Raw genomic sequence first — 26,364 nt, forward strand, 5'->3', positions numbered from 1 at the left:
GTTCCCCTTCTGTCCATTGGTTTCCTGACCTGACGCGTTGGGAAATTTTAAAAAGATCGGGCGATAACGCGCGCGCGCGCGGCGGTTGATGGCCTTGCTCCAGGGGGAGAGCGCGCACGCAACCCGTCTGCCTCAGGAGGAGAGCGCGCGCGCGCACGCACGCACGCACGCACAGCCTCTTCAGGAGGAGCGCGCCCCTTCGCGCCCTTCCTCCAATCAGTGGGCGCCTGCCAGCAGCACGGGAGCCTGTTGGACGAAAGAAGGAAATTGTCCCATCTGAACGAGTTAACGGTTGCGCTGTCCATCTGAGGAAGAAGCGTAATCATTTATAAATCCGTGAAGGTGAAGGGGCGGTCTGAAGGTAGTGGCGGGTGTCGCACTCTTACGTGTCTTCATTTCGTGTTGAAGAAGCCGGTTGTGCGGTGGTGGAAATTTAGAGTTTAGACAAGGTGTGGGAGGAGGAGCAAGAATGTGTGAGAGCCGTTGTAGGAGGATGGCGGACAGGGACAAGCGGCCCGTCTTACTCGCTCACGTCCAGACCGCTTTCATGACGGACTCCTTCTACAGTAACTACACGGTGACACCGAAGGAACTGGGCAGGTGAGCACAACACTTAAAAGCACACGCACATAAATAAACTCATTAGTTTGCGATACTTGTGCAATTTGGTCACTTGTGCTGTTAATGGGATAGGATTGAACTTTGGGTTGAAGTTTATAGGGAGGGGGCTGTGTGTGTCATCCGACTTTCCTACAACTTTGTAACTTTTTTTAGTCTACAACAGTTGCCTTGGATCCCTACATTTTGGCAGTTATGTTCACTGAATTATGTACTTATGTAGCGCCTTTAACACTTCAAAACGTCCCAAGCCGATTTATAGGAACACTTTTTAAAACAAAATATGACACTGATCCACAGAAGTTATTAGGTCGGATAGTCATGAGGTGGTTTTAGGGAGTGTCTTAAAGAAGAAAACCTAGGTGGAAAGCGTTGGGGGGCGTGGGGTATTCCAGAGTTTGGAGCCTAGCCAACTGAAGGAGTAGCCACTAATATTGAAGCGATTAAAAGTGGGGTTGCCCAAGAAGCTGGAATTGGATGATTGCAGATTTCTTAGAGGGTTGTGGGACTGGAAGAGATCTTAGAGATAGGAAGGGGAGAGGCCATTGAGGCATTTTGAAACAGGACGAGAAATTTAAAACCAAGAGGTTGCCTGACTGGGAGCCACTGTAGGTCAGCGAGCACAGAGGTGATGGAATGGAACTTAGTGAAAGTTAAAACAGGTCAGCAGAGTTTTGGGTAACTTCAAGTTTATGGAGAGTAGAATGTGGGAGACCATCCAGAAGTGCTGTGGAATAGCAAGACTAGAGATAATGAAGGCATGAATGGCCCATCTCCGACACTTCCCTTCACTTCCTTGACCTCTCTGTCTCCATTTCTGGTGATAGACTGTCCATCAATATTCATTACAAACCCACTGACTCCCACAGCTGCCTGAACTACAGCTCCTCACACCCTGCTTCCTGTAAGGACTCCATCCCATTCCCTCAGTTCCTTCACCTCCTTTGCATCTGTTCCGATGATGCCGCACTCCGAAACAGCACTTTTGACATGTCTGTCTTCCTTCCTTAACCGAGGTTTCCCACCCACTGAGGTTGACAGGGCCTTCAACCGTGTCCAACCCATCTCCTATGCCTCTGCCCTCACACTTTTCTTTCCCTCCCAGAACCATTATAGGGTCCCACCCTTGCCCTCACTTTTCACCCCACCAGCCTCTGCATTCAGAGGATCATCCTCTGCCACTTGCGTCAACTCCAACATGATGCCACCACCAAACACATTTTCCCCTCACCCCCCCCCCCACCCTGTCAGCATTCCGTAGGGACCATTCCTTTCTGGACACGCTGGCCCACTCCTCCATCACCCCCAACACCTCATCCCCTTCCCACGGCACCTTCCTATGCAACCGCAGAAGGTGCAACAGTTGCCCCTTTACCTCCTTCCTCCTCACCATCCAAGGGCCCAAGCATTCTTCTAGGTGAAGCAGCACTTCATTTGCACCTCCTTCAATTTGGTCTACTGCATTCGCTGCTCCCAATGCGGTGGTCTCTATATTGGAGAGACCAAATACAGACTGGCTGACCGCTTTGCAGAACACCTTCGGTCTGTCTGCAAGCATGACCCAGACCTTCCTCTTGCTTGCCATTTCAACACACCATCCTGCTCTCATGTCCATCCTTGGCCTGCTGCAGTGTTCCAGTGAAGCCCAACGCAAACTGGAGGAACAGCATCTCATCTTCCGATTAGGCACTTTAGAGCCTTCTAGACTTAACATTGAGTTCAACTTCAGACCATGAACTCTCTCCTCCATCTTCACCTTTTTTATCCCTTTTTTTCAAAATTCATTTTTTTATCCACTTATTTTTATTCATTGTTTTATCCCTTTTTTAAAATCCCTCCTTTTTAACCCATTTTCGGTCCTTTTTTTCTCCACCGCCGCCCCCACTAGGGCCATCTGTTACTTGTTCTTTTCAGAGTACTTACCCCTGTTCTGCTATTATCACATTGTGCTTTCTTACCTTTATACTGCTATCAGTACTTTTTTTTAAGCCCTTACCACTACCATTAACACTCCCTTTGCCCTTTTGTTCATGACATCTTTGTCAATCTCTCCTTTGACCCCACCTATCACTGGCCTTCTATCCTATTTAACTTGCTCCACCCACCTTAAACAGTATAAATTTAATCACATTTCTACTTCTCTGTTGCTCTGAAGAAAGGTCACATGGACTCGAAAACGTCAACTCTGTTTCTCTGTTCACTGATGCTGTCAGACTTGCTGGGTTTTTCCAGCATTTTCTGTTTTTCTTTCAGTCTCAGCTCAGTTGAGACAGGGCGAAACTGGACAATGTTACAGAGGTGGAAATAGGTGGTTTTAGTGACGAAACAAATAGAGAAGCTCACCTCAGAGTCAAGTATGCCACCAAGATTGCGAACAGACTGGCTTAGTATGAGACAGGTGCCAGGAAGAGGAATGGAATCTGTAGCTGTGGAACGGAGTTTGGCGCAAGGCCCGAAGATAATGGTTTCAGCCTTCTCAATATTAAATTGGAAGACATTTCTGCTGATCCAGTACTAGATGTCAGATAAACAATCTGATCATTTTGCAACAGTAGTGGTGAGGCAGAGCTGGTTCTCATCAGCATACATGTAAAAACTAACACTCTGATTTCGCATAAAGTCACTGGGGGGCAGCATATAGATGTGAAATAGGAGGAGGCCAAGGAATGATCCTTAAGGGACACCATAGATAATGACATGGAGCAGCAGTGTAGAGTGAAACCTTCAAAACTTGGATAGTTTATTTACCTGCTTTCCTTGCAGAATAAAGGTTCCAAGGTCAGGTACCCTCAATATTGTCTGTGGGTCGGTTTGTAAATGAGATTTTCACTTCTGAGTTGTGGGTTCAAGTGCCATTTGAGAGACTTTGAATCTAGGCTGACACCCCAGTGAAATAGAGGGAGTGCTGTGCAGTCTATCAGACGAGACATCTGTCCTCTCAGGCACACAGAATCCTATGCCACTCCTATGAAAGAAGAACAGAGGACTTATTCCTGGTGTCCTGGCCACTGTTTATCTTTCGAGCAAACAGATTATATGGCCATTATCACGTTACTGTCTGTGGGAGCTTGCTGTGTACAAATTGGTTGTTGTGTTTCCTAGGTCAGGGGTTCTCAACCTTTTTGCTTCTGAAGCCCCCTTCATTTGTTATAAAAATTCCATGGATCCACTGTAACACAATGCAAGTATTTTTCTGTATATAGATTCTGAATTAAACATGTTTATTTGATTTTTTTTCTACTTAAATGTGAAACTAAATGGGACCAGCACTTTCAATCTTTGAAAATACAACCACACAATCCATGAGCAGCCAGAAACAGAAATTTCACCCCTCTCCTAACTATACTTCAGTTCTGTTGAAGGGTCGTGTGGACCCGAAACGTCAACTCTTTTCTTCTCCACCGATGCTGCCAGACCTGCTGAGTTTTCCCAGGTAATTCTGTTTTTGTTTCAGAAATAAACCTGCTGGTTTAAAGAGTGCACTAGAAAACGGGTGCCCTTGCATGCACGACTGAGTGCAAAGCCTTGGTGTAGCTTTCATCTTTCATCATTGTTTCTCAAGTTTAAATAATGAGCCAATTTTAACTTCATCTACGAAGCAGAAGCAGACTGGTAGGGGCCTCAACAAAGATGTGCTGCACATACCAGCATTTTCCTACTCAGATCCAGCCTGTGACCTTATTTCCTGGAGTCTTCTGCTGGTGTACCTAGAGTCTACCTGAATTAGATGGGAGCTTCATTACTGCATGCAAATCAAGTCCAAAGAAAGTAGTACGTGGATATGCTTTAGAGGGACAAGAAGGTTGTGAATGTCATCAGTCGTTGAGTATGTACAAGAAAGGGGTCGATAGAATTTTGGCTACGAAGGGAAATAAGGATTATGGGGATAGTGTGGGAAGGTGAAGATGAGGTAGATGATCAGCCATGATCTTGTTGAATGGCAGAGCAGGCTTGAAGGGCTAAATGGCCTACTCCAGCTCCATTTCTTATGTTCTTAAATAGGGATGTTGGATTTCTTGCTATTGAGGCATTAGCTGCAATAATTTTACATTTTTACAAATCTATGTCTGCTTTGGGTATAAATGGAAAAAATTAAATTGGCATTGTGTAAGTTTGAAATAGTGAACTTTAAATGTGAGAACTTGAGCCATACAGTTTTTAACATTTGAGGGCTAGTGTACTAGGAAGTGGACATATGTGGTTATCAAGCTTTTGTATTTTGGATGGAATCATGGCAGCTGCTGTGACTTCATTCTGTTTGGAAACTGCATCACTACAAATAGAGATTGGTAAGTTTTTTTTTAAAAGTAACTGCTGTTGCTGTAATGCAGGGCTTGAAATAATGGCTGCAGAATTCTTGGTGAGGGGAAGTACTTGTATTTATGCCTGAGAGTACCTTGCAAGGAGAAGAGATTGACATAATGAAGGAATTTGTGAAGAGGATCTGGGTGGGCGGTGTGTTGGGGGGGCGGGGGTCGTGCTGGACCTTGGTCTGTTCCCTTCTGTAGTTGCGGTGGGGGATCAGGCTGAAGTGGGGGAGGTCGGGCCTGGTCTGGGGATGGGGGGCTGTGGGCCAGGCCATTCTGGGGTTGCGGTAGAGGTGGGTTGGTGCTTGGTGGTTGTGGGGGGCGGTTTGTGGTGGCGGGCGGTACGAGTTGGGCTGTTCCGGGGTTGGGGGGGTGGGTGCCGGGCAGGGTGACCTGGGTTTGGGGTGGGGGGGGATGCTTATAGGTCAGGCCAGGTCGGGCTTTGGTGTGGTAGAGGAGTGTTGGGGTGGCGGGGGGGGGATGTGTTGGGCTAGGCCTGGGTGGGGTTGGGGGGTGTGGGTGGGGGGACCTGGGTGGGGCGAGGGTTGTTTTAGTCCAGTGGTGGGATGTGGAGATTCAGGTTGGGCCTGCGTTGAAGGGAGGTTAGTGGGGGGTATCCTGTGGTAAGATTCGGGGAATCCCGTTTAGCGGGGGGTGGTTGGTTTGGAGAGAGAGTGCTGCGAGTTCCTTGGGGAGGGGGGCAGTCCCGTAGGGACAATTTCGGGCTCGGTGCTATAGCTATCCAGAAGCTAGAAGTGGTTTTAATTCTCACTTTTTCTGGCTAACTATGACAGTTGGAACCATCTGAAGTTTGAGATTTAAAACGCATTTCCAGATGGTTCCCAGTGCAGGGCAGTTGCCCAAAGGAAATTTGAACTTCCTGGGCAATTGCCATGCGATTCTTATCTTTATCCAGCACATCTTTGGGGTAACCCCAGATACACAGCCCTGGAGCTCAGAAGTTACAGCTCAAATTAATTTGCTGTGGTAGAAAACCAGTGGAGGGTTATGGGGACAGGGTGATAGATGTGCAGCACTGTGTGTGGTAGGTGAGAGGGATAAACAGAATGGAATGGAAGATTTAAAGAAGGGCTGTTGCAATAAGAGGGAGGTGGTGGCGTAATAGTATTGTCACTGGACTGGTAATCCAGAGACCCAGGTTAATGCTCTGGGACCAGGCTTTGAATTCCGCCATGGCAGATGCTGGAATTTGAATTTAATAAATAGCTCGTATTAAAAGCCTAATGAAACCATTGTCGACTGTTGTAAAAACCCATCTGGTTCACTAATGTCCTTTTAGGGAAGGAAATCTGCCATCCTTACCTGGTCTGACCTACATGTGACTCCGGACCCACAGCAATGTGGTTGACTCTTTAAAAATGCCCACTGAACAAGGGTAATTGGGGATGGGTAATAAATGCTGGCCAGCGACGCCCACGTCCCACGAGCAAATAAAAAAACAAAATTTGCCACATGTTTTGTGGGTCTCTGCCAGTTTACCCTAATCCTTAACTCCTTTGGGCCTTGTATCTCTATTTTTTTTGTTATGCATAAGTTCTGTGTATCTTGGAATTTTTTAAAAAGCATATTTTTTGCAAGCTTTTCATTTTCTAAGTTTTGCTGGTGCATCTTGCTTTGGGGAGGTGATGGTATTGTCGCTGGACCAACAATCCAGAGACCCAGGGTAATACTCTGAGGACCTGAGTTTGAATCCCGCTGAGGCAGATGGTGGAATTTGTTTTCAATAAAAATGTGGAATTAAAAGGCGAATGGTGACCATGAAACCATTGTCGATTGTTGTAAAAACCCATCTGGTTCATTAACGTCCTTTAGGGAAGGAAATCTGTCGTCCTTACCCAGAAGTGCAGTTGACTCTTGAATGCCCTCTGAAATGGCCCAGCAGGCCACTCGGCTGTATCAAACCGCTACAAAGTCACAAAAAAGGAATGAAACTGGACAGACCATCTGGCATCAACCTAGGCATCGGCAGCAACAACGGCAAATTCAGCCCTGTCGACCCTGCAAAGTCCTCCTTACGTACTTCTGGGGGCGAGTGCCAAAATTGGTAGAGCTGTCTCTTAGACTAGCCAAGCAATAGCTTGACATAGTCATCCTCACAGAATCATATTTTAAAAGTGTCCTAGACACCACCACCACCATCACCATCCCTGGTTATGTCCTGTCCCACCAGCAGGACAGACCCAGCAGAGGTGGCGGCACAGTGGTATATGGTTGGGAGGGAGTTGCCTGGGAGTCCTCAACATCAACTCCAGACGTCATGAAGTCTCATGGCATCAGGTCAAATATGGGCAAGGAAACCTCCTGCTGATTACCACGTACCGCCCTCCCTCTGCTGATGAATTAGTGCTCCTCCATGTTGAACACCACTTGGAGGAAGCACTGAGGGTGGCAAGGGCGCAGAATGTACGTCAATGTCCAGCACCAAGAGTGGCTCAGTAGCACGACTACTGACCGAGTTGGCTGAGTCCTAAAGTACATAGCTGCTAGATTGGGCCCGCGGCAGGTGGTAACGGGACCAACAAGAGGGAAAAACATACTTGACCTCATCCTCGCCAACTTGCCTGCCGCAGATGCATCTGTCCACGACAGTATTGGTAGGAATGACCACCGCACAGTTTATGTGGGGACGAGACCCCATCTTCACATTGGGGATACCCTCCATCGTGTTCTGTGGCAATATCACCGTGCTAAATGGGATAGATTTGGAACAGATCTAGCAACTCAAGACTGGGCATCCATGAGGCTCTGTGGGCCATCAGCAGCAGAATCGTACTCGAACACAATCTGTAACCTCATAGCCTGGCATATCCCCCACTCTACCATTACCATAAAGCCAGGGGATTAACCCTGGTTCAATGAAGAGTGCAGGAGGGAATGCCAGGAGCAGCACCAGGCATACCTAAAAATGAGGTGTCAACGTGGTGAAGCTATGACACAGGACTACTTGCATGCCAAACTGCATAAGCAGCAAGTGATAGACAGATCTAAGTGATCCCACAACCAACGGATCAGATCTAAGCTCTGCAGTCCTGCCACATCCAGTCGTGAATGTTGGTGGACAATTAAAGAACTCATTGGAGGAGGAGACTCCACAAATATCCTCATCCTCAATGATGGAGGAGCCCAGAACATCAATGCAAAAGATCAGGCTGAAGCATTTGCTACAGTCTTCAGCCAGAAGAGTCGAGTGCATGATCCATCTCTGCCACCTCCGGAGGTCCCCAGCATCACGGATGCCAGTCTTCAGCCAATTCAATTTACTCCATGTGGTATCAAGAAATGGCTGAAGGCACTGGATACCGCGAAGGCTATGGGCCCTGACAATATTCCACAATAGTACTGAAGACTTGTGCTCCAGAACTTGTCGTGCTCCTAGCCAAGCTGTTCCAGTACAGCTGCAATACTGGCATCTACCCAGCAAAATGGAAAATTGCCCAGGTATGCCCTGTCCACAAAAAGCAGGACAAATCTAACCCAGCCAATTACTGTCCCCTCAGTCTACTCTTGGTATCTGTGAAATAATGGAAGGGGTCACCAACAGTGCTATCAAGTGGCACTTACTTAGCAATAATCTGCTCACTGATGCCCACTTTGGGTTCCATCAAGGCCATTCAACTCCTGACCTCATTACAGCCTTGGTTCAAACATGGACAAAAGAGCTGAACTCCCGAGATGAGAGTGACTGCCCTTGACATCAAGGCAGCATTTGACCGAGTGTAGCATCGAGGAGCCCTAGCGAAACTGGAGTCAATGGGAATCGTGGAAAACTTTCCACTGGTTGTGGTCATATTTAGTGAAAAATAAGATGGTTGTGGTTGTTGGAGGTCAGTCATCTCAGCTCCAGGACATCACTGCAGGAGTTCGTCAGGGTAATGGAGGGGAGGTGGTGGCATAGTGACATTGTCATTGGACTGGTACTCCAGAGTCCCGGGTTTGAATCCCGCCACAGCAGATGATGAAATTTGAATTCAGTAGGAAGCACAAAACCATTGCTGATTGTTGTAAAAACCCATCTGGTTCACTAATGTCCTTTAGGGAAGGAAATCTGCCGTTCTTACTTGTGACTCGAGCTCGTAAATGCTCTCTGAACAAGGGCAATTAGGAATGGGCATTAAATGCTGGTCTAGTCAGCGATGCCCATATCCCTGAATGATTGATTATATATAATCAGTGTCCTAGACCTATCATCTTCAGCTGCTTCATCAATGACTTTCCTTCCATCATAAGGTCAGAAGTGGGGATGTTTGCTGATGATTGAACAATGTTCAACACCATTCGCGATGACTCAGATACTGAAGCAGTCCATGTCCAAATGCAACAAGACCTGGACAATATCCAGGCTTGGGCTAATAAGTGGAAAGTAACATTTATGCCACACAAGTGTCAGGCAATGACCATCTCCAACAAGAGAGAATCCAACCGTCGCCCCTTGATGTTCAATGGCATTACCATCACTGAATTCCCCCACTATCAACATCCTGGGGGTTACCATTGACCAGAAACTGAACTGGACTAGCCATATAAATACTGTGGCTACAAGAGCAGGTCAGAGGCTAGGAATCGTGCAAAGAGTAACTCCTCTCCTGACTCCCCAAAGCCTGTCCACCATCTACAAAGCACAAGTCAGAAGTGTAATGGAATGCTCCCCCTTGCCTGGATGAATGCAGCTCCTATAACACTGAAGAAGCTTGACACCGTCTAGGACAAAGCAGCCCGCTTGTTGGCACCACATCCGCAAACATTCACTCCCTCCAAACTCTACGTTCCAAACCCACGACCACTACCATCTAGAAGGACAAGGGCAGCAGATAGATGGGAACACCACCACCTGGAAGTTCCCCTCCAAGTCACTCACCATCCTGATTTGGAAGTATATCGTTGTTCCTTCGCTGTTGCTGGGTCAAAATCCTGGAACTCCTTTCATAACATCACTGTGGGTGTACCTACACCACATGGACTGCAGCGGTTCTCGAAGGCAGCTCACCACCACTTTTTCTCAAGGACAATTAGGGATGGGCAATAAATGCTGGCCCAGCCAGGGAAGCCCACAACCTGCGAATTAATAAAAAAAGAAATCTTGGCTGAATTTCCCTTAAAATGAGTGAGTTTGGCTTCAAGAGTTGCAGTTAAAGAACCCAGATATTAATATTGTTTCTGTTATCCACTCAGTACGCTACACTACTACAATAGAGGGAGGTGATGGCATAGTGATCTTGTCACAGCAGATGGAGGAATTTGAATTCCATGAAAATCTGGAATTAAAAGTCTAATGATGACCATGAAACCATTGTCGATTGTTGTAAAAAAAAACCTTCTGGTTCACTAATGTCCTTTAGAGAAGAAAATCTGCCGTCTTTGCTTAGTCTGGCCTATGTGTGGCTCCAGGCCCACGGCAATGTGGTTGACTCTTAAATGCCCTCTGAACAAGGGCAATTAGAGGTGGGCAATAAATGCTGGCCTAGCCAGCGCTGCCCACAAATATACGGTATTGAGCTAAAGTATTGTCTAGCCTTTGATTCTCTACACCATAACATTTCACACTCCCAACCCCATCTTTACCCTGACCCCCATTAGAACTTTTACTCCCTCTTACCTTGGTCCAGCCCTTCTCTTCGATTGCTCAGTTTCAAGGATGCAGACTTGAAACTATGTGATGGGCACCTAGTTTAGCCATATACAACCAGATGTGACTAGATCACATGAAGCACTATCAGGTCCTTTTCTCGTCTGCCAAAACTGCTCACTAGTCAACGATTATCTTGGAATACTAAGATAACTGCTAGCTTTTTTCTAGCACAAACCGTCATCTTAAACTCCTCTCTGCTATCTCCGACAAGAAGTGTGTGGAGTGTGTAGAATGCTTTGTGACTAAGGCTGCAACCATCTGTTCATCTGCTTCTGCCACTCTGCCCCGCCATCCCTGATCCAACTGAGCCAAATTTCCTCTTAAGGTTCCCCACCCTTGCCCACCCCACTCATCTTTTTCTAGTTTCTCTTCTATGTCCCTTTGTGCTCTTTCTAAGCTCATCTTGTCACTCAGCCCACCTCTTGCTCCCTCTACCCTATTTCCATTCAACTGCTGATGATCCAACATCCCTTATGACCCACATGTTTTCTGATATTGTTAACTGTTCTCTCTCCTTAACAAAAAACCTCCTGATCCTTCTGTTCTTCCAAACTACTGTGGCATTTCCAGCATTCCTTTCCTCTCATCCTTGAACATGGTATCGCCTTCAAATTCCATACCCATCTTTTCCAGAGCGCACTCTGTATCCCTCCAATCAGGTTTCCACTCTGCCCCACAGTACTGATATGGTTCTTATTAAAGTCATAAATGACATTCTATGTGAATGACAGTGGTAAACTATCCCTCTTGCCCTTCTTGACTTTCTGAAGCCTTTGATACTGTTGACCTCATCATCTTTCCCCAACGCCTCCACTGTCCAGCCAGGAGGAACTACACTCGCCTGGTTCCATTCTAGTCATTGCCAGAGAATTGCCACCTGCAATACTTCTCTTCCAGCTGCAGCACCATTGCAACTGTCCCCCAAGGATCTATCCTTGGCCCCCTCCTGTTTCTCATCTATATACACCATCACCTCTCTTAGCCTTCCACTGTCACTATATTGTATGACATGCAATTCTGGAAGAGCAGAAATTTCCTCCAGTTAAATTTTGGGAAGGCTGTAGTCATTGTCTTCAGTCCCTGTCAAAAACTCCATTCTTTAACCACTGTCTCTGTCTCCTACCTTGACAACTGTCTGATGCTGAATCAGATTGTTTGCAACCTTGGTGTCGTATTTGACCCTGAGATGGGTTTCCAACTACATATGCATGCCATCGCTAAGGCTGCCTATTTTCACCTGCATAGCATCACCTGATTCCACCCCTAACTCGGCTCATTTGCTGCTGAAAACCTCATGCATGCCTTTGTTACTCCTGGATTTTGTAATTCCAACATAGCCGGCCTCCCATTTTCCACTGTCTGTAGACTGGAGGTCCTCAAACTCTACACATGTCCAAACTTGCATCAAGTCCTGTCACGTTTACCACTCACTAACTTGCTTTGGCTCCAATAGTGCCTTACTTTTTAAAAATTCTCAACTTGGTTTCAAGCCCCTCCCTGGCTTTGCCCCTTCCCCCTTCTAACCCTCTCCATTCATACATAGGCAGCCTTAGCGATGGCATGCATATGTTGTTGGAAACCCTTCTTGGGGTCAAATATGACACCAAGAATGCATTAATACAAATCTCTTGAGATACCTGCACTTTTCCAATTCTGGCCCCTGATTCTAATTGCTCTTCCATTGGCGACTTCTTTCAGCTACTGAGGCTGTATGCTCTGGGATTCCTTCCCTAAATTTCTTTGTGTCTTTTTTCTCCTTTTTTAAGATGCTGCTTGAAACTTCTTTGACAAAGCTTTTGGCATTCTGCCCTAATATAAAAAGAATAAGTACTGGTTCAAGAAGCAATCCTTCAACTCTTTATCAGGAACATAATCAGGTTTAATACGTGATCTCTGGGAACCATCTGAATGTTTCGTATTAACCTATAGGTAAGAGAAAAGGCAGTGGGTCTCAGAATTATAATGATCATAGTGTTCACAAGATCTGGATCTTTTACTGACTAAAGAAAACCTTTCTGGGGCACTTGGTTATTACTTTTTGAATATTGACCGCACCCATTATATAGAAATAGCCTTACTGAGTACAAAGTTACCTCCTTAGGCAGACCCTCGGATCAAGGATGACTTGCTTCCACTCTGGTTTAATGGGTTCTGAAGTCTGGTGTCATGCATACAAACTACATGCACACCCAGTGGAGCCAGTTTTGAGTGATTAGCCCTCGATGCTGAGCAATTTAATTCGGGTAAGGATGTTGCTATTGACAGCCTTTCTTGCCCGCGCTTGCAAAACCCAAAACAAAATGTCTACTATGAAATGTGATTCCACGATTGAGTAGCACATGTTGAACAATCCTGAGTGTGCTAATAGCTGCACTAGCAACCAATTTAAGATAATCAGTTAAGCTCATAATGTGGCTCGTAAGAAGTGACATTCATTCATACGCAGGGATCTGTTCACTGCAAAAAAAAAAATATGTTCAAGCCATGTGCCTTTTTTGAACTACTTAGAAACATGGGGAGTCTATAGTTCTCCATCGTTTTCTCCATAGCAATGCCTCAGCCAATCAAAGTTGACTTGCCAACCGATCAGCACCCTTTTCTCCTGTAGTTGTTGCAATTGTCTGAAATTTGGCATTCTTGCTTTTGTCCTGATGAGTACAAGATGAAAAGCTCTAGCAACATGTGTCTCTTTGCATCAATATGTAATATTGCCCAAATCATTTCAAATTTTCAACTCTTTTGAATTTAGTTAGGATAATCCTGAAACAAGTATTTTTTACCTTTTTAGCTCAGTTAAGAGCTCTTGATCTTCATTAGTAATAAATATAGCACAGTTTTAAAATTTCAAGGTATATAAAAGTGGAATATTTTGCAATGGCATGAGAGGTAAGGAGATAGCTTTAATGTTTAATTTTGATTCCCCTTGTTATTGCAGCACCATCTCTTAATTTTTGTTTTTAAGATGAGGCAAGAGTAATGGAAGTGAAGGACTAAAATCTTAATGTCTCTCATTCCTAAGAAGAATTTTGAAATTGATAAGTAGCTTCATCTGACAGCCTGGCTGAGATCAAGAAGTCTATTTGATAGTCCTCTTTCTACCACATTATGCTGCAGCTTGTTGATGCACTGCTGCAGGTTTGCATATACAGTCTTTCATGCTTTTGTATTTCCATGGAATCTCTCCTGTGGTTCATAATTTAATAGTTTTGCTTTTGTTCCCAGGGCTGCCCACATGTCTAAAGCAAGTTTGATATTTACTGGGTGTATCTGTTGCAGATGAAACTTCACAAAAGTGCACTGATTTATAAATAGGAAATTGAAAGCTCAACGTCTAAGATAAATTGCATGTTTACAGTTCATTCTATTGTGTTAATCCTTTTACCCTGTTGCAGAGGCAAATTTGCTGTCGTTAAAAAATGTATAGAAAAAGCTACCGGGAAAGAATATGCAGCTAAGTTTCTGAAGAAAAGGCGTCGAGGTCTGGATTGTAAAGCTGATATCATACATGAAATTGCTGTACTTGAAATGGCAAAATTAAATCCACGTGTGGTAGACCTGTACGAGGTGTATGAAACAACAAATGAAATTATCCTCATATTAGAATAGTAAGTATTCTGTTCCTCTGCTGAAACACAGTACAATATTAGAGCTAACACAGCTGTATAGTTGTTAAGATTAACTTTGCCACTGGAATATTAATGACGTACATAAAATAAACCATTATATTTAAACATTAATTGTTCTTTGTTCCACTATTCTCTTTCCTATCTTCTTCCTCTTTTTTTAAAATGACACTTTTTTTCTAAGTCATTCATTTCCTAGCATAGTAATTTTTTTGTCAATTTCTCCCCTCATCTCAAAAATGTTGACTGCTTTCTGGGATACAGTTTCACTCAGGCTGGTCATGTATGTTGATTTTGAAAAGGTGTTTGATAAAGTACCACATATTAGACATGTTAGCAAAATTTAAGCCCATAGGAGTAAAGTGACACTGGAAACATGGATACAAAATTGCTGTGAGAAGAAAGTAGAGGTGATTTGTTTTTGAGACTGGATGGAGGTGTGCAGTCATGTCTAACAGCGATTGGTATTCAGACTACTCCTTTTGATATGTATATTAATGTCCTGGATTTGAATATAGGGTGCATAATTTCAAAGTTTGTAGATGACAAAGCTTGAAAATGAAGTACAGTGAGGGGAATAGTACCAGACTTCTGAAATGAACATACACATGACAGATTAAACTTAATACAGAGAGAATGAAGAACTTAATACAGAGAGAAGGAATAATGAGGGAGAGACGATAAAGACAAAATTATGCAATATTAAAGTGCATGGAGGAACAGAGATCCTGAGGTTTACTTACACAATTGTTTTGAAGGTGTCAGGACAAGTTGTTTAAGAAAGGGCATAGAATCCTTGGCTTTGTAAATATAGGCATATGCAAAAGCAAGGAAGTTATGCTAAACCTTTATAAGTGGCTGATTAGACCTCAGCTGGAGACTGTGCCCATTTCTGGGCACCACACTTAAGAAAGGAAGTGAAGGCTTAGTGAAGATGCAGAGTAGATGTAGCAGAATAGTACCAAGGATGAGGAGCTTGAGTTATGTAGAGAGACCAGAGAAGCTGGGATTGTTTTCTTTGAAACTAGAGAATGTCAAGGAGGGATTTAATAGAGGAGATCAAAATTGAGGGTTTTGATGAAATAAATAAGGAGAAACTGTTTCTATTATCAGGTTTCTGCTATCAGGAGGATTCGTCACCAGAGGATATAGATTTAAAATAATTAGCAGAGAAGGCCAGGGGGAAATGAGAATTAGAATTGATTTAGTTTTTCATACTTAAACTTTCTTTTCCAGTGCAGCTGGAGGAGAAGTCTTTAATCTTTGTGTAGCTGACCGAGATGAAGCTCCCTCAGAAAAGGATGTGATCAGACTTCTTCGACAGACTCTTGAAGGAGTAGTTTTTCTACACCAAAACAATATTGTACATCTAGATTTAAAGGTAACTTTTAGTTTTGATTTTGGTGCAAGATATTGTTTTGGAGAAGTGCCTTATGAGCGAGGCATTGACAAACTGGTTTGAAATAAAAGCTTTACAAAAACATTTTAAATGATTTTAGATTTTAAGATGGGTAACTTTTGTTTGCTGTTTTTCTATTATAAATAGTATATTACTGTTGTTAAAATAGCTCATGTTGTATTATCTGGAATTGGAGGCCAGGCTTTGTATATTTTAATGGACCTGGGTAATGAGAATTCGTCCTTTTTTCTTTTGATTTCTGAAATGATTATTTTTAAGAAGTGACAAAACAATTTTTGATTAAATTTAAAATGCGCACATTACATTTAGACTTTTAAGAGAGAAGGTGGGTTTGAATACATTTTATAATGGATTGAAACACAGTAACTTCTTCATAGAGTATTTTATGTACTCAAAGGACCTTGGTAGTGTGTAGTATACAGCAGGTACATAGTGCCACCTTCACTGTTGGGAACAATTGAAGTAATTGTGATGGCAGAAAAACGGGGGAAATTTTTTCTTACTAAACAAAAGTTATCAGGACTTGGTAATCTGATTTGAAATCCATTCCATCTTTGTACTGAGCAAACAAGATGAATGAACAAAATGAGTACTGCCCTAACTCTATCTTCAACTTCAACTTTCTCTACACACATGCCCTTCATAGTAACCATTGGAAGGGAAAGAGGGCCTCAATATAATAACAAAAAAGTTTATATTAGCTATTAGCACAAATAATTTATTAAAAATAGTTGCCACCTATTGACATTGAATATTTTCAAGAATAGACCATTTATTATGTATAACATTCCAGCTTAACCGTCTTTACAACAGCTAGGAACAACTGATGCCTCCTTGACGAATGCTACTAATGCAGCTTTGTTAAGAACACAGTAAACTCTTGTATGCCTCATTAAAGCAAATTCAGGAAATTAGCTCTGGCTGGGAACATGCAAAACTGTTGTGTTACAAAATTTGAGATGGTGCTGATATTGGCAGTTTGTAATAAACATTTAGTTTAGGTGTGGTCAAGATTTATGATGCATATTCAGGGTAGGAATTCACTTGGCTTGGGACAGGAAACCATGTCTATAATAAACTCCCTTCTGATAGTTGACTAATTTGCAAGGCATGCTATTCATTTATGTTTTGTTTAATGCTTGATATGAAATAACCACTAGTTTATGTTCAATTTACAATCTTTGCACAATAATAGTCCTGATGAATAATTGGTGAGACATTTTGGAATAACTCAGAATTTAGAACGTGGTTGTTCACTAAGCTGCATTAGAAAATTTTGTGATACAAATCACTACTACAAGTTAAACATTAACCATTTCTAGGTAACTTGAAGAGAGTGGATTATTATGCCATGCATTGCAGAAAGTTTGAATGCATTTCTAATCCATACTAGATTGTTTGAAGTTGTGTAGCAAGCCAATTTTGCAAGTTTTCTTTGCTGCAGTTCTTTATCATTTATGCAACATCATAAGATTATATTGCTCTATATTTTTAAATGCAGTTCGGTTTAAATGCAGTGACAGTATTAATTCATTGAATATATTTACAGTCAACATCCAGGCAATCAGTTTAATAAGTGTACAAGACACAGCCCTGTAAACTTGTTAGCTGCATGTTTTTTTTTCCTCCTTATGTGGAGCAATGATTGGTCTCTAATCACCCTTCATGGAAGTGTTGAAATCCATAATACCCATGATTGGGAACTGTGGAAGTTTATATCTTGGCTTGATTTTTAAAAAAGTGGTTTGAAATGAAAGGAGAAAAGAGGTTGGTATTTGTTTAAATCATTCTTCGAGTGGCCAGACCTTAAGCCTTAATATTCCCAGAGGTTTGAACTGGTAACAGTACCTTGTGAAATTTAAGTTATTATATAGTAGATTAATGCCATATGTCGAAAACTATTTTAAATTGTTCAAGCCTGAAAGTTTTGAAGTTTAGCACAAGATTACTAGCAGTACTGAAAAATAACAAGTTCAAGCACCATTTTCTGAAGACTAGTCTAAAATATTGCATTGTGGGAAAGAGGAAATTAAAAGACACAAAAAAATTGCATGAAATTTCTTTTCAAGTGCTTTGTGGAAATTAGCAGTAAGCCAACCTTTAGTTCCTCATTTTTAAAATGGACAACATGACAGTTGAGATTGGTTCTCTTTTCACTTCTGTTTATGTTTGTCTAGGATTCTTTATTTTAGTATTTCTCTTTTTGGCTTAACCAGCTCATAGAGATCGTGCAAATGAGGATAGGCAGGTGACTTCACAAGTCTTGGGCTATGTAACTCATTATCGAGATGCTTTGTGTGGCCCAGTGATACCGTGGCCGTCTCTGGCAGTGTTAAACTCGGATCATGTAAATGTTGTTACTATATATACTCGAGTAATGGTTGATCTTGTGTAAAAGTCGACCTCCGACTTTTCGCCATAAAATCCAAATTCTTCGTACTTACCACCCACTCGTTGCTGAAGTCAAACTCGCACTGGTGCAAAACTACTCATTGATAGAATCATAGAATAACTCAACATTGAAGGTGGATGTTAAGCTCCTTGTATCTGCGCACATGAACACATGATGAAAATACTTTTTGGCTCCTTTTGCTTTACTATTGGGGGCAGGGTTGGCAGGGACAGTCTCCAACCTGCCAACTCTACCACAGCGAGACGATGGGGGAGGATGAATTTCAACCCTTCGAAACTATTACTCATGTAAAAGTTGACCCCCTACTTTTTGGATAAAACTTTAGTCATAGAAAATGACTTTTATACGAGTATATATGGTATAGGGAATTTCACTGAGATTCTACAAATATGTTACTGAATATACCAACTTTGTACAGTATGGCTAAACCTTTTTATAAATTGGGTTGGTGATGTCACCAGGCACAGATCCATAATAAATTCCATCAAAAGCTACTTTTGCTAACATTTTATATGTTTGCTAATTTCTTGCATTTATTTTTGTGTGGTTTTCTTTTTAGCCACAGAATATTTTATTAACCAGCTCATCGCCTTTGGGTGATATAAAGATAGTTGATTTTGGCTTGTCCAGACGAGTTGACAATGTTGGTGAATTAAGAGAAATCACTGGAACACCAGAGTACATTGGTAAGATAAATGTCCTTTTAAAAGTAAAATTAATGGAATTTGAGTGTATTTTTGTTGAGATGTACCAATTGTATGCTCCTAGTGGCGAACCACACTTCAAACAATGTAAATAATCAATTTGGTGCTGCAGCTTTATAGCTCTATCCAATCCACACTCCCAGTTCAGTGCACTTAGTTTTGGATTATTCTATCAACAAGCCAGCATGGATGTCTCATACTGCATGGACATAACATGTTACATGACCTTTTGTAAACTTTTTATTCTGGAAGTGCTGGTACCCAAGAATCCTCTTGTGAATATTTGCTGAAGCAAAAGGTATTTTGGTGATTCAGCTTGTTGATAGAAAGAGTGTTGAGCCTTTTTTTCCTACTTTACTTAAACCCCTGTACTTCTCTGCACTCCCCACACCCCTGCCTTAAGACCATCGTAAAAAAAAACACCTCTTTGATCAACCTTTGAACCAAATATCCCCTTTTACTTAAAAACCTCAGCATCTTTTTTTTTCTAATATAAATCTGTGAAATACCTTGGAGTGTTTTCCTTTGTTAAAGACAACTTCCTTACCTGACATGTACAAGTGCAATTTCCAGCAGGAGTTTTCTTCAGGATCATTAAGGGCAGGACTGATTACTAAATTTTCCTGGATATAAGGTGTTTGAGACATATGGAGAAGGAAAGAAAGAAGGGGTGGTAGAGTTGATTAAAGAGAGTATTACAATGCTGAAGAGAGAGGATGACCTAGAGGAGATGAAGACAGAATCTATTGGTTAGAGTTAAGAAACAATAGGGGTGCCATGACATCACTGGATGTAATCTATAGGCTACCAATTAGTGGGCATGATATAGAGAAACAAATCTGCATGGAAATTAGAGAGGTGTAGGAACAATAGGGTAGTGATAAGGGGGTACTTGAATTATCCTAATAGGGACTGAAGTTGTAGAGTAGAAGGTCCAGAGGGAGAAGAGTTTCTAAAATGTGTTTGAGAAGTTTTTTCCTATAAGGTTCTGGTCCAACAAGGAAGGAGGCATTGCTGTATCTGGTTCTGGGGAATGAGGTGGATCAAGTGTTAGTAGGGGAACATTTAGGGAACAGCGATCATAGCTAATCTAAACCTATAGAAAAGAACAAGAAAAATTAAGTTAAAATACTTCATTGGAAGCAGGTCAATTTCATTTGGTTGAGAACAGACCTATCCCAGGTAAATTGGAATAATAGATTGGCAAACAAAACTGTAATGGAACAATTGGCTGGATTTAAAGAGGAACTGGTTCAGGTACAACCGAGGTATATTCCTAAAATGTAGAAAGATAAGACAAACAAAGCCAGAGTTTCCTGGATGATAAGAGAGTGGAGGATGAAGGAGGTGAAGGGGCGTATGACAGATGTCAGGTTGATGATACAAGCAAGAACTGGGCTGAATATGAAAGTTCGGAGGGGAAGTGAAAAAGGAAATGAGAGGCACAGAGAATGTGAGAAGTTAATGGCAGCTAACAAAAAAGCTAACATAGAAATAGTAAAAAGGTAGTAAGAGGAGGGGTGGTACTGATTTGGGAATCTATACTAGGAGGGAAGGGGCATAGCTGAGGTGCCAAATGAGTACAAGAAGATGATGCTGCTGGAGTCATGGTGAATGAGGAAGTAGTTGAGATATTTGATCCCACGCTGGTTGCCACTCTGAGGAAGTTCAGACACCATGTTTGACAAATTCATTGGAGTTCTTTGAGGATGTAACAAGCATTGTGGATAAAGAGGAACCAGTAGAAGTAGTGTATTTGAATTTCCAAAAGGCATTTGAGGTGCCGCACGTAAAGTTGCTGCACAAGGTAAGAGCTCATGGTACTGGGGGTAATACATTAGCATGGATAGAGGATTAGTGAACTAACATGAAACAGTCTGGATAAATGGGACATTCTCAGGTTGGCAAACTGTAATGCATGGAATGCAACAAAGATCAGTGCTGGGGCCTCAACTATTTATAGTCTATATTAATGACTTGGATGAAGGGACTGACTGTGTTGTAGCTAAGTTTGCTAATAATACAAACATAGGTAGGAAAGCAAGTTGTGAGGAGGATGCAAAGTGTCTGCAAAGGGATATAGATAAAGTGAGTGCAAAAATTTGGCAGATGGAATATAATGTGGGAAAATGTGAGGTTGCCCACCTTGGCAGGAAGAATAGAAAAGCAGAATAATTTTTAAATGGAGAGAGACTGCAGAATGCAGCGATACAGAGGGATCTGGTGTCCTTGTGCATAAATCAGAAAAAGTTAACATAAGGTACAGGAAGTACTCGAGTAATAGTCCTTCTCATGTAAAGGTTGACCCCAACTTCTGGTCAAAAGTATCCTAACTCTTTTTGTTTACCACCACCTCACTGCCTCTCCTACACACTCTTACGGTCTCCCTCTCCCTCTCTCTTCTCTCTCTCTCTGCCCTCCTCTCTCTCTCTTCTCTCTCTCTGCCCTCCTCCCCCCCCCCCCCCCCCCCAACCCTGCTCTCCTACCTTCTCTTGCCATGCTGTGCGCAGGGCTGGGGAGTGGGAGAGAGCCTAGGGGAATGGTAGAGGCTGTGCCAAATTAGCGCCAGTTGGGTCGTGCTCGCACCATCAGCCCTGGCATGAATTATTTCAACCCGTCAAAAATATTACTCGTATAGGTTAACTCGCTACTTTTTGCCCAAAATCTTTGATCTCAAAACTTAACTTCTACATGAGTATTGCTGAAAAAAGAGACATGTTAAAGCTTTTAGTCTTGCACTCATCAGGTCACTTAGCAAGAATACCAATATAAGGGGAAACAACAATTCATGCTGTGTGAAGAAAGTGCTGATAGTTACTTATCAGTCACCATCACTGGTGCGTTCTCTATGGCAACGCCTCTACCAGAGTCCATTTGTCAACCAATTGGCACACTGTTTACTTATAGTATAAATTGTCTTTTCCCCTCATGTTGGTATTCTTGCGAAGTGTAATGATGAGTGCCAGACAAAAAGCTTTGACATCTCTCAAAAAGCTAGCATACAAGTTCAGGTAATAGGGAAGGCAAATAAAATGTTGGCCTTTATTTCAATGGGAATGGAGTATAAAAATAAGGAAGCCTTGTTAAAATTATACAAGGCACCAGTTAGACCACGCCTAGAATACTGTGAATAGTTTTGGTCGCTGTACTGGCGTTGGAGGCAGTCCAGAGAAGGTTCACTAGGCCGATCCCGCGTATGGAGGGATTTTTTATGAGGAGAAGTTGAGCAGGTTAGGCCTGTAGTCACTGGAGTTTAAAAGAATGAGAGGCGACCTTATTGAAACACATAAGATTCTTAGGGGGCTTGACAGGGTGATGCTGAGAAGCTGTTTCCCCTTCTGGGAGAGTCTAGGACCAAAGGGCATATTCTCAGAGCAAAGGGGTGCCTATTTAAGATGGAGATGAGGAAGAATTTATTCTCTGAGGGTAGTGAATCTGGAATTCTTTACCACAGAGGGCTGTAGAGGCTGGGTCGTGAAGCATATTTAAGATTGAGATAGACAGATTTTTAATCAGTAAGGGAATCAAGTGCTATGGGGAAAAAGGCAGGAAAGTGGAGTTGAGGATTATCAGATCAGCCGTGATCTCATTGAATGGTGGAGCAGACTCGATAGGCTGAAGGCCTACTTCTGTCCCTGCGTTTTATGGTCACTCTTTTTCAGCAATACTCAATTTCTGTACTACCACCGACTATCTTACATTAGTATGTGCAGTAATCAAGAAGGCAAATGGAATGTTGACCTTCATTGCAAGGGGGATGGAGTATAAAAGTAGCAAAGTTTTGCTACAATTGTTCAGGTCATTGGTGAGACTGTACCTAGAGTTATGCATACATCTTTGGGCTCCTTTAAGGAGGGATATACTAGATTGGAGGCAGTTCAGAGAATCACTTAGTTGATTCCTGGGATAAAAGGGTTGCCTTATGAGGAAAGGCTGAGCAGGTTGGGACAGTACTCATTGGAGTTTAGAAGAAAGAGAGGTAATCTCACTGAAACTCATAAGGTTCTGAGGAAATTTTCTTCTTGTGGCGAATCTAGAATTGGTGGCACAGTTTCAAAAAAACGGGTCTCCCATTTCAGATGGAGAAGAGGAGGAGTTTCTTCTGTGACTGGTTAATCTTTGGAATTTTCTACCCCAAAGGCTGGGTCATTGAATATATTCAAGGCTGAATCAACAAGGGAGTGGAGGGTTATGGGGGGTAGGTAGAAAAGTGGAGTTATGTCACAATCGGATCAGCCATGATCTTACTGAATGGCAGAGCAGGCTCAAGGGGCCAAACGGCCAACTCCTCCTATTTCTTATGTTCTCTTGTACATTGATGATCTTAGACTTGGGTGTACGAGGCACAATTTCAAAATTTGCAGGTGACACAGAATTTGGAATTATTGTGAACTGTAAAGAGGGTAGTGATAGAATTCAAGATACGAATGGCCTACTCCTGCTTGTAATTCATATGTTCATATATATTTAAGAGGACATGGACAGGCTGGTGGAATGAGTGGACATGTGGCAGATGAAATTTAATGTAGAAAGTGTGAAGTGATACATTTTAGTCAGAAGAAGGAGAGGCAATACGAAATAAAGGGTACAATTCTGAATGTGGCACAGGAACAGAGACCTGGGGGAATTTGTGCACAAATCATTGAAGTTGGCAGGGCAGGTTGAGAAAGTGTCTAAAAGGCATATAGGATCTTGAGCTTTATAAGCAGGTATAGGGTACAAGAACAAGGAAATCATTAACACCTTTATAGAACACTCTTTCAGCCTTAACTAGTGTATTCCGCAGTTTAGGAAGAATGTGAAGGCTTTAGCGAGGGGGCAGAAAAGATTTATAAGAATGGTTCTAGGGATAAGGGACAGTTACATGGATAGATTGAAGAAGCTGGGGTTATTCTTATTAGAGAAGGTTGCGGAGAAATTTGATAGAGGTGCTCAAAATCATGAAGGGTCTAGATAGGTTAGGTCGAGAGAGATTGTTCCCACTGGCAGAAATGACAAGAACCAGATGCCCCTTTTTATACTCTAGTCCCCTTGCAATAAAGACCAACATACTTTTTGCCTTCCTAATTGCTTGCTATAGTCGGCACTTTGTGTTTCTTGTACAAAACCATTGGAATCTCTCTGAACGTAAACATAAAAGTTTGTCACCATTTAATAAATATTCTGTTTTTCTATTTTCACCAAAGTGAATAACCTCATGTTTTGCTATATTATGCTCCATCTGCCACTTTGTTGCCCACTCATTTAACCTGTGTATATTCCTTTGCAACCACTGTGTTGTCCTCTGACCTTAACTGTCCAATCTAGCTTTGTATTGTCACCAAACTTGGATACATTACCCTTGATCCCTTCATCGAAGTCAGTTATATAGATTGCAAATAGCTAAAGCCCCATCACTGATCCTTGATGCGCTTCACTAGTTGCAGCCAGCTAACTTGAAAGTACCCCATTTATTCCTACTCTTTGCTTTCTGTCCGTAAACTGATCCTCTATCCATGCTAATATGTTACCCCAACCCCTGAGCCCTTGCATAATCCTTGTCTGTGACACCTTACTGAATCCCTTTTGGAAATCGAAATATGCTACATCCACAGGCTCCCCTTTTATCTAGCTTTCTAGTTATATCTTCACAAAACTGTAGTAAATTTGTAAAATATGATTTCTATTTCATAAAATGTATTCATAGGAATGTTTCCACTTAATGTAGTTTTTCTTTCTCTTGCAGCCCCTGAAATCTTGAACTATGATCCAATTTCCACAGAAACCGACATGTGGTATGTTAAAATTGTGCAGTAGTAGTAGTATCTCTCGTACCTGAGAATGATGGTGCCAGCAAAGAAGTGAGCAAAATTTAATGGTAGATGGGTGTATTGATGACTCTCCAAGCCAGTACATGGCAGGAAACGTACATTGCAAGCTTCACATAACCACATACCTATGCAGTTTTGCCTGATATTGCTGACCTTTTGTCTTTCCGCATTTTGCCTCCATACTGGCATTGCAATGTAGCTCAAAATCTTTGTTGCTCTCAGTTGTTAGAATCTCCATAGAGACTGTCAACTTTTAAAAAGAAATTGGAACTTCAGTAATGGCGCAACAAAATTTCACGTTTAAGGCTTTTACTGTAAAAATAAAAAGAAGACTAAAAGCAGTATTAATTAAACGCTATTTTTGTAGGCATCTTGCACTTTAAACTACAGAACAAAACTTTCCCCTTTTCTTTAACACAACCAAAAAGCCCACTTCACACACATACTTTATGCTGTCCCTTAAGTAGACATTCAATTCTCCTGGAACAAGTCCAAAGTGATTCTCAGGACCTGAGGGTTTGTTTCCATTATTTTTCTTTCCTTGCCTGGTAACTTTTATCCCCAAAACACTCTTTCACCATGAGGGTTTTTCCTGGAGATTCTCCCTCTAGTGCAAGCTAAGCAGATCTTCCAGTCTCATTTCAAATCCTCACATAAGACCTGTCATTTCGATTTGCCTGTATTCCTGCACTGTAAACCAAACATTCGACCTCTAACTGCTCCCTCTCTCCCCGATCCTGGCAGATTAACTTGTCTGAGAGGTTCGATGATATGTTTTTAGGAAAACTTACAACCTGATCTCATAATGGCTTCTAATGGGCACTATCTCAAATCTCATCTCCATGGCAAAGTGAATCACATGGGCTTTGTAATTAGGCAGAAATGCAGATTAGCCAGTCTTTCGACCCAACCCTTTTATCTTGGAAGTAAATGGACATTTAAGGCATAACTGTTTACAAACCTGACATTTTCACCACCTTTTGTGACTTTGGAGATGAGTAGTCTAACCTCTAAACACAGATGCTGCTACCATTGTCTCCAAGTGTGAACACCTTGCACCTTCTCTCCAGCAAAACAACCCAGACCTCCAAACCTCCCTGTCGCTTGCCATTTTAACACTCCACCCTGCTCTCTTGCCCACATGTCTGTCCTTGGCTTGCTGCATTGTTCCAGTGAAGCCCAATGCAAACTGGAGGAACAGCACCTAATCTTCCGACTAGGCACTTTACAGCCTTCCGGACTGAATATTGAATTCAACAACTTTAGATCTTGAACTCCCTCCTCCATCCCCACCCCCTTTCTGTTTCTTCCCCCTTCCTTTTGTTTTTTCCAATAATTTATATAGATTTTTCTTTTCCCACCTATTTCCATTATTTTTAAATCTATACCTTTTATGCCCTGTTAGTCTTCCCTCCACCCCACCCCCACTAGAGCTGTACCTTTAGTGTCCTGCCATCCATTCTTAATTAGCACATTCGTTTAGATAATATCACCACCTTCAACACCTCTTTGTTCTTTTGTCTGTGACATCTTTTGATTATCTGCTCCTATCACTGCTTACTTGTCCCTACAACCATAAACCCACCCCCTCACTTCTCTCTCTCTCTCTCTCTCTCTCTCTCTTTCTCTCTCTCTCTCTTCCCCCCCCCCCCCCCCCCCCCCCCACCTTAACTTAAACCAGCTTATATTTCACCCCTCTCCTAATATTACTCAGTTCTGTTGAAGGGTCATGAGAACTTGAAACGTCAACTCTTTTCTTCTCCGCCGATGCTGCCAGACCTGCTGAGTTTTTCCAGGTAATTCTGTTTTTGTTTTGGATTTC

General features: G+C 42.4%; 1 protein-coding gene across 1 annotated transcript in view; it reads left to right on the forward strand.

Annotated features, from left to right (window-relative positions):
* The first annotated feature begins 239 nt into the window (after positions 1-239).
* LOC144686527 (serine/threonine-protein kinase 17B-like) overlaps positions 240-26,364 on the forward strand; it is a 32,222-nt gene continuing 6,097 nt past the window's right edge. The window contains exons 1-5 of the mRNA XM_078551845.1: positions 240-600; positions 13,965-14,177; positions 15,432-15,576; positions 18,588-18,714; positions 24,458-24,506. Of these exons, the coding sequence (XP_078407971.1) occupies positions 470-600; positions 13,965-14,177; positions 15,432-15,576; positions 18,588-18,714; positions 24,458-24,506 (665 nt within the window). The 5' untranslated portion in view covers positions 240-469. The remainder of the gene's footprint in view (positions 601-13,964; positions 14,178-15,431; positions 15,577-18,587; positions 18,715-24,457; positions 24,507-26,364) is intronic.

This window comes from Cetorhinus maximus, chromosome 11 (genome assembly GCF_964194155.1).
Source record: "Cetorhinus maximus chromosome 11, sCetMax3.hap1.1, whole genome shotgun sequence".
NCBI classification, from domain to species: Eukaryota; Metazoa; Chordata; class Chondrichthyes; order Lamniformes; family Cetorhinidae; genus Cetorhinus; species Cetorhinus maximus.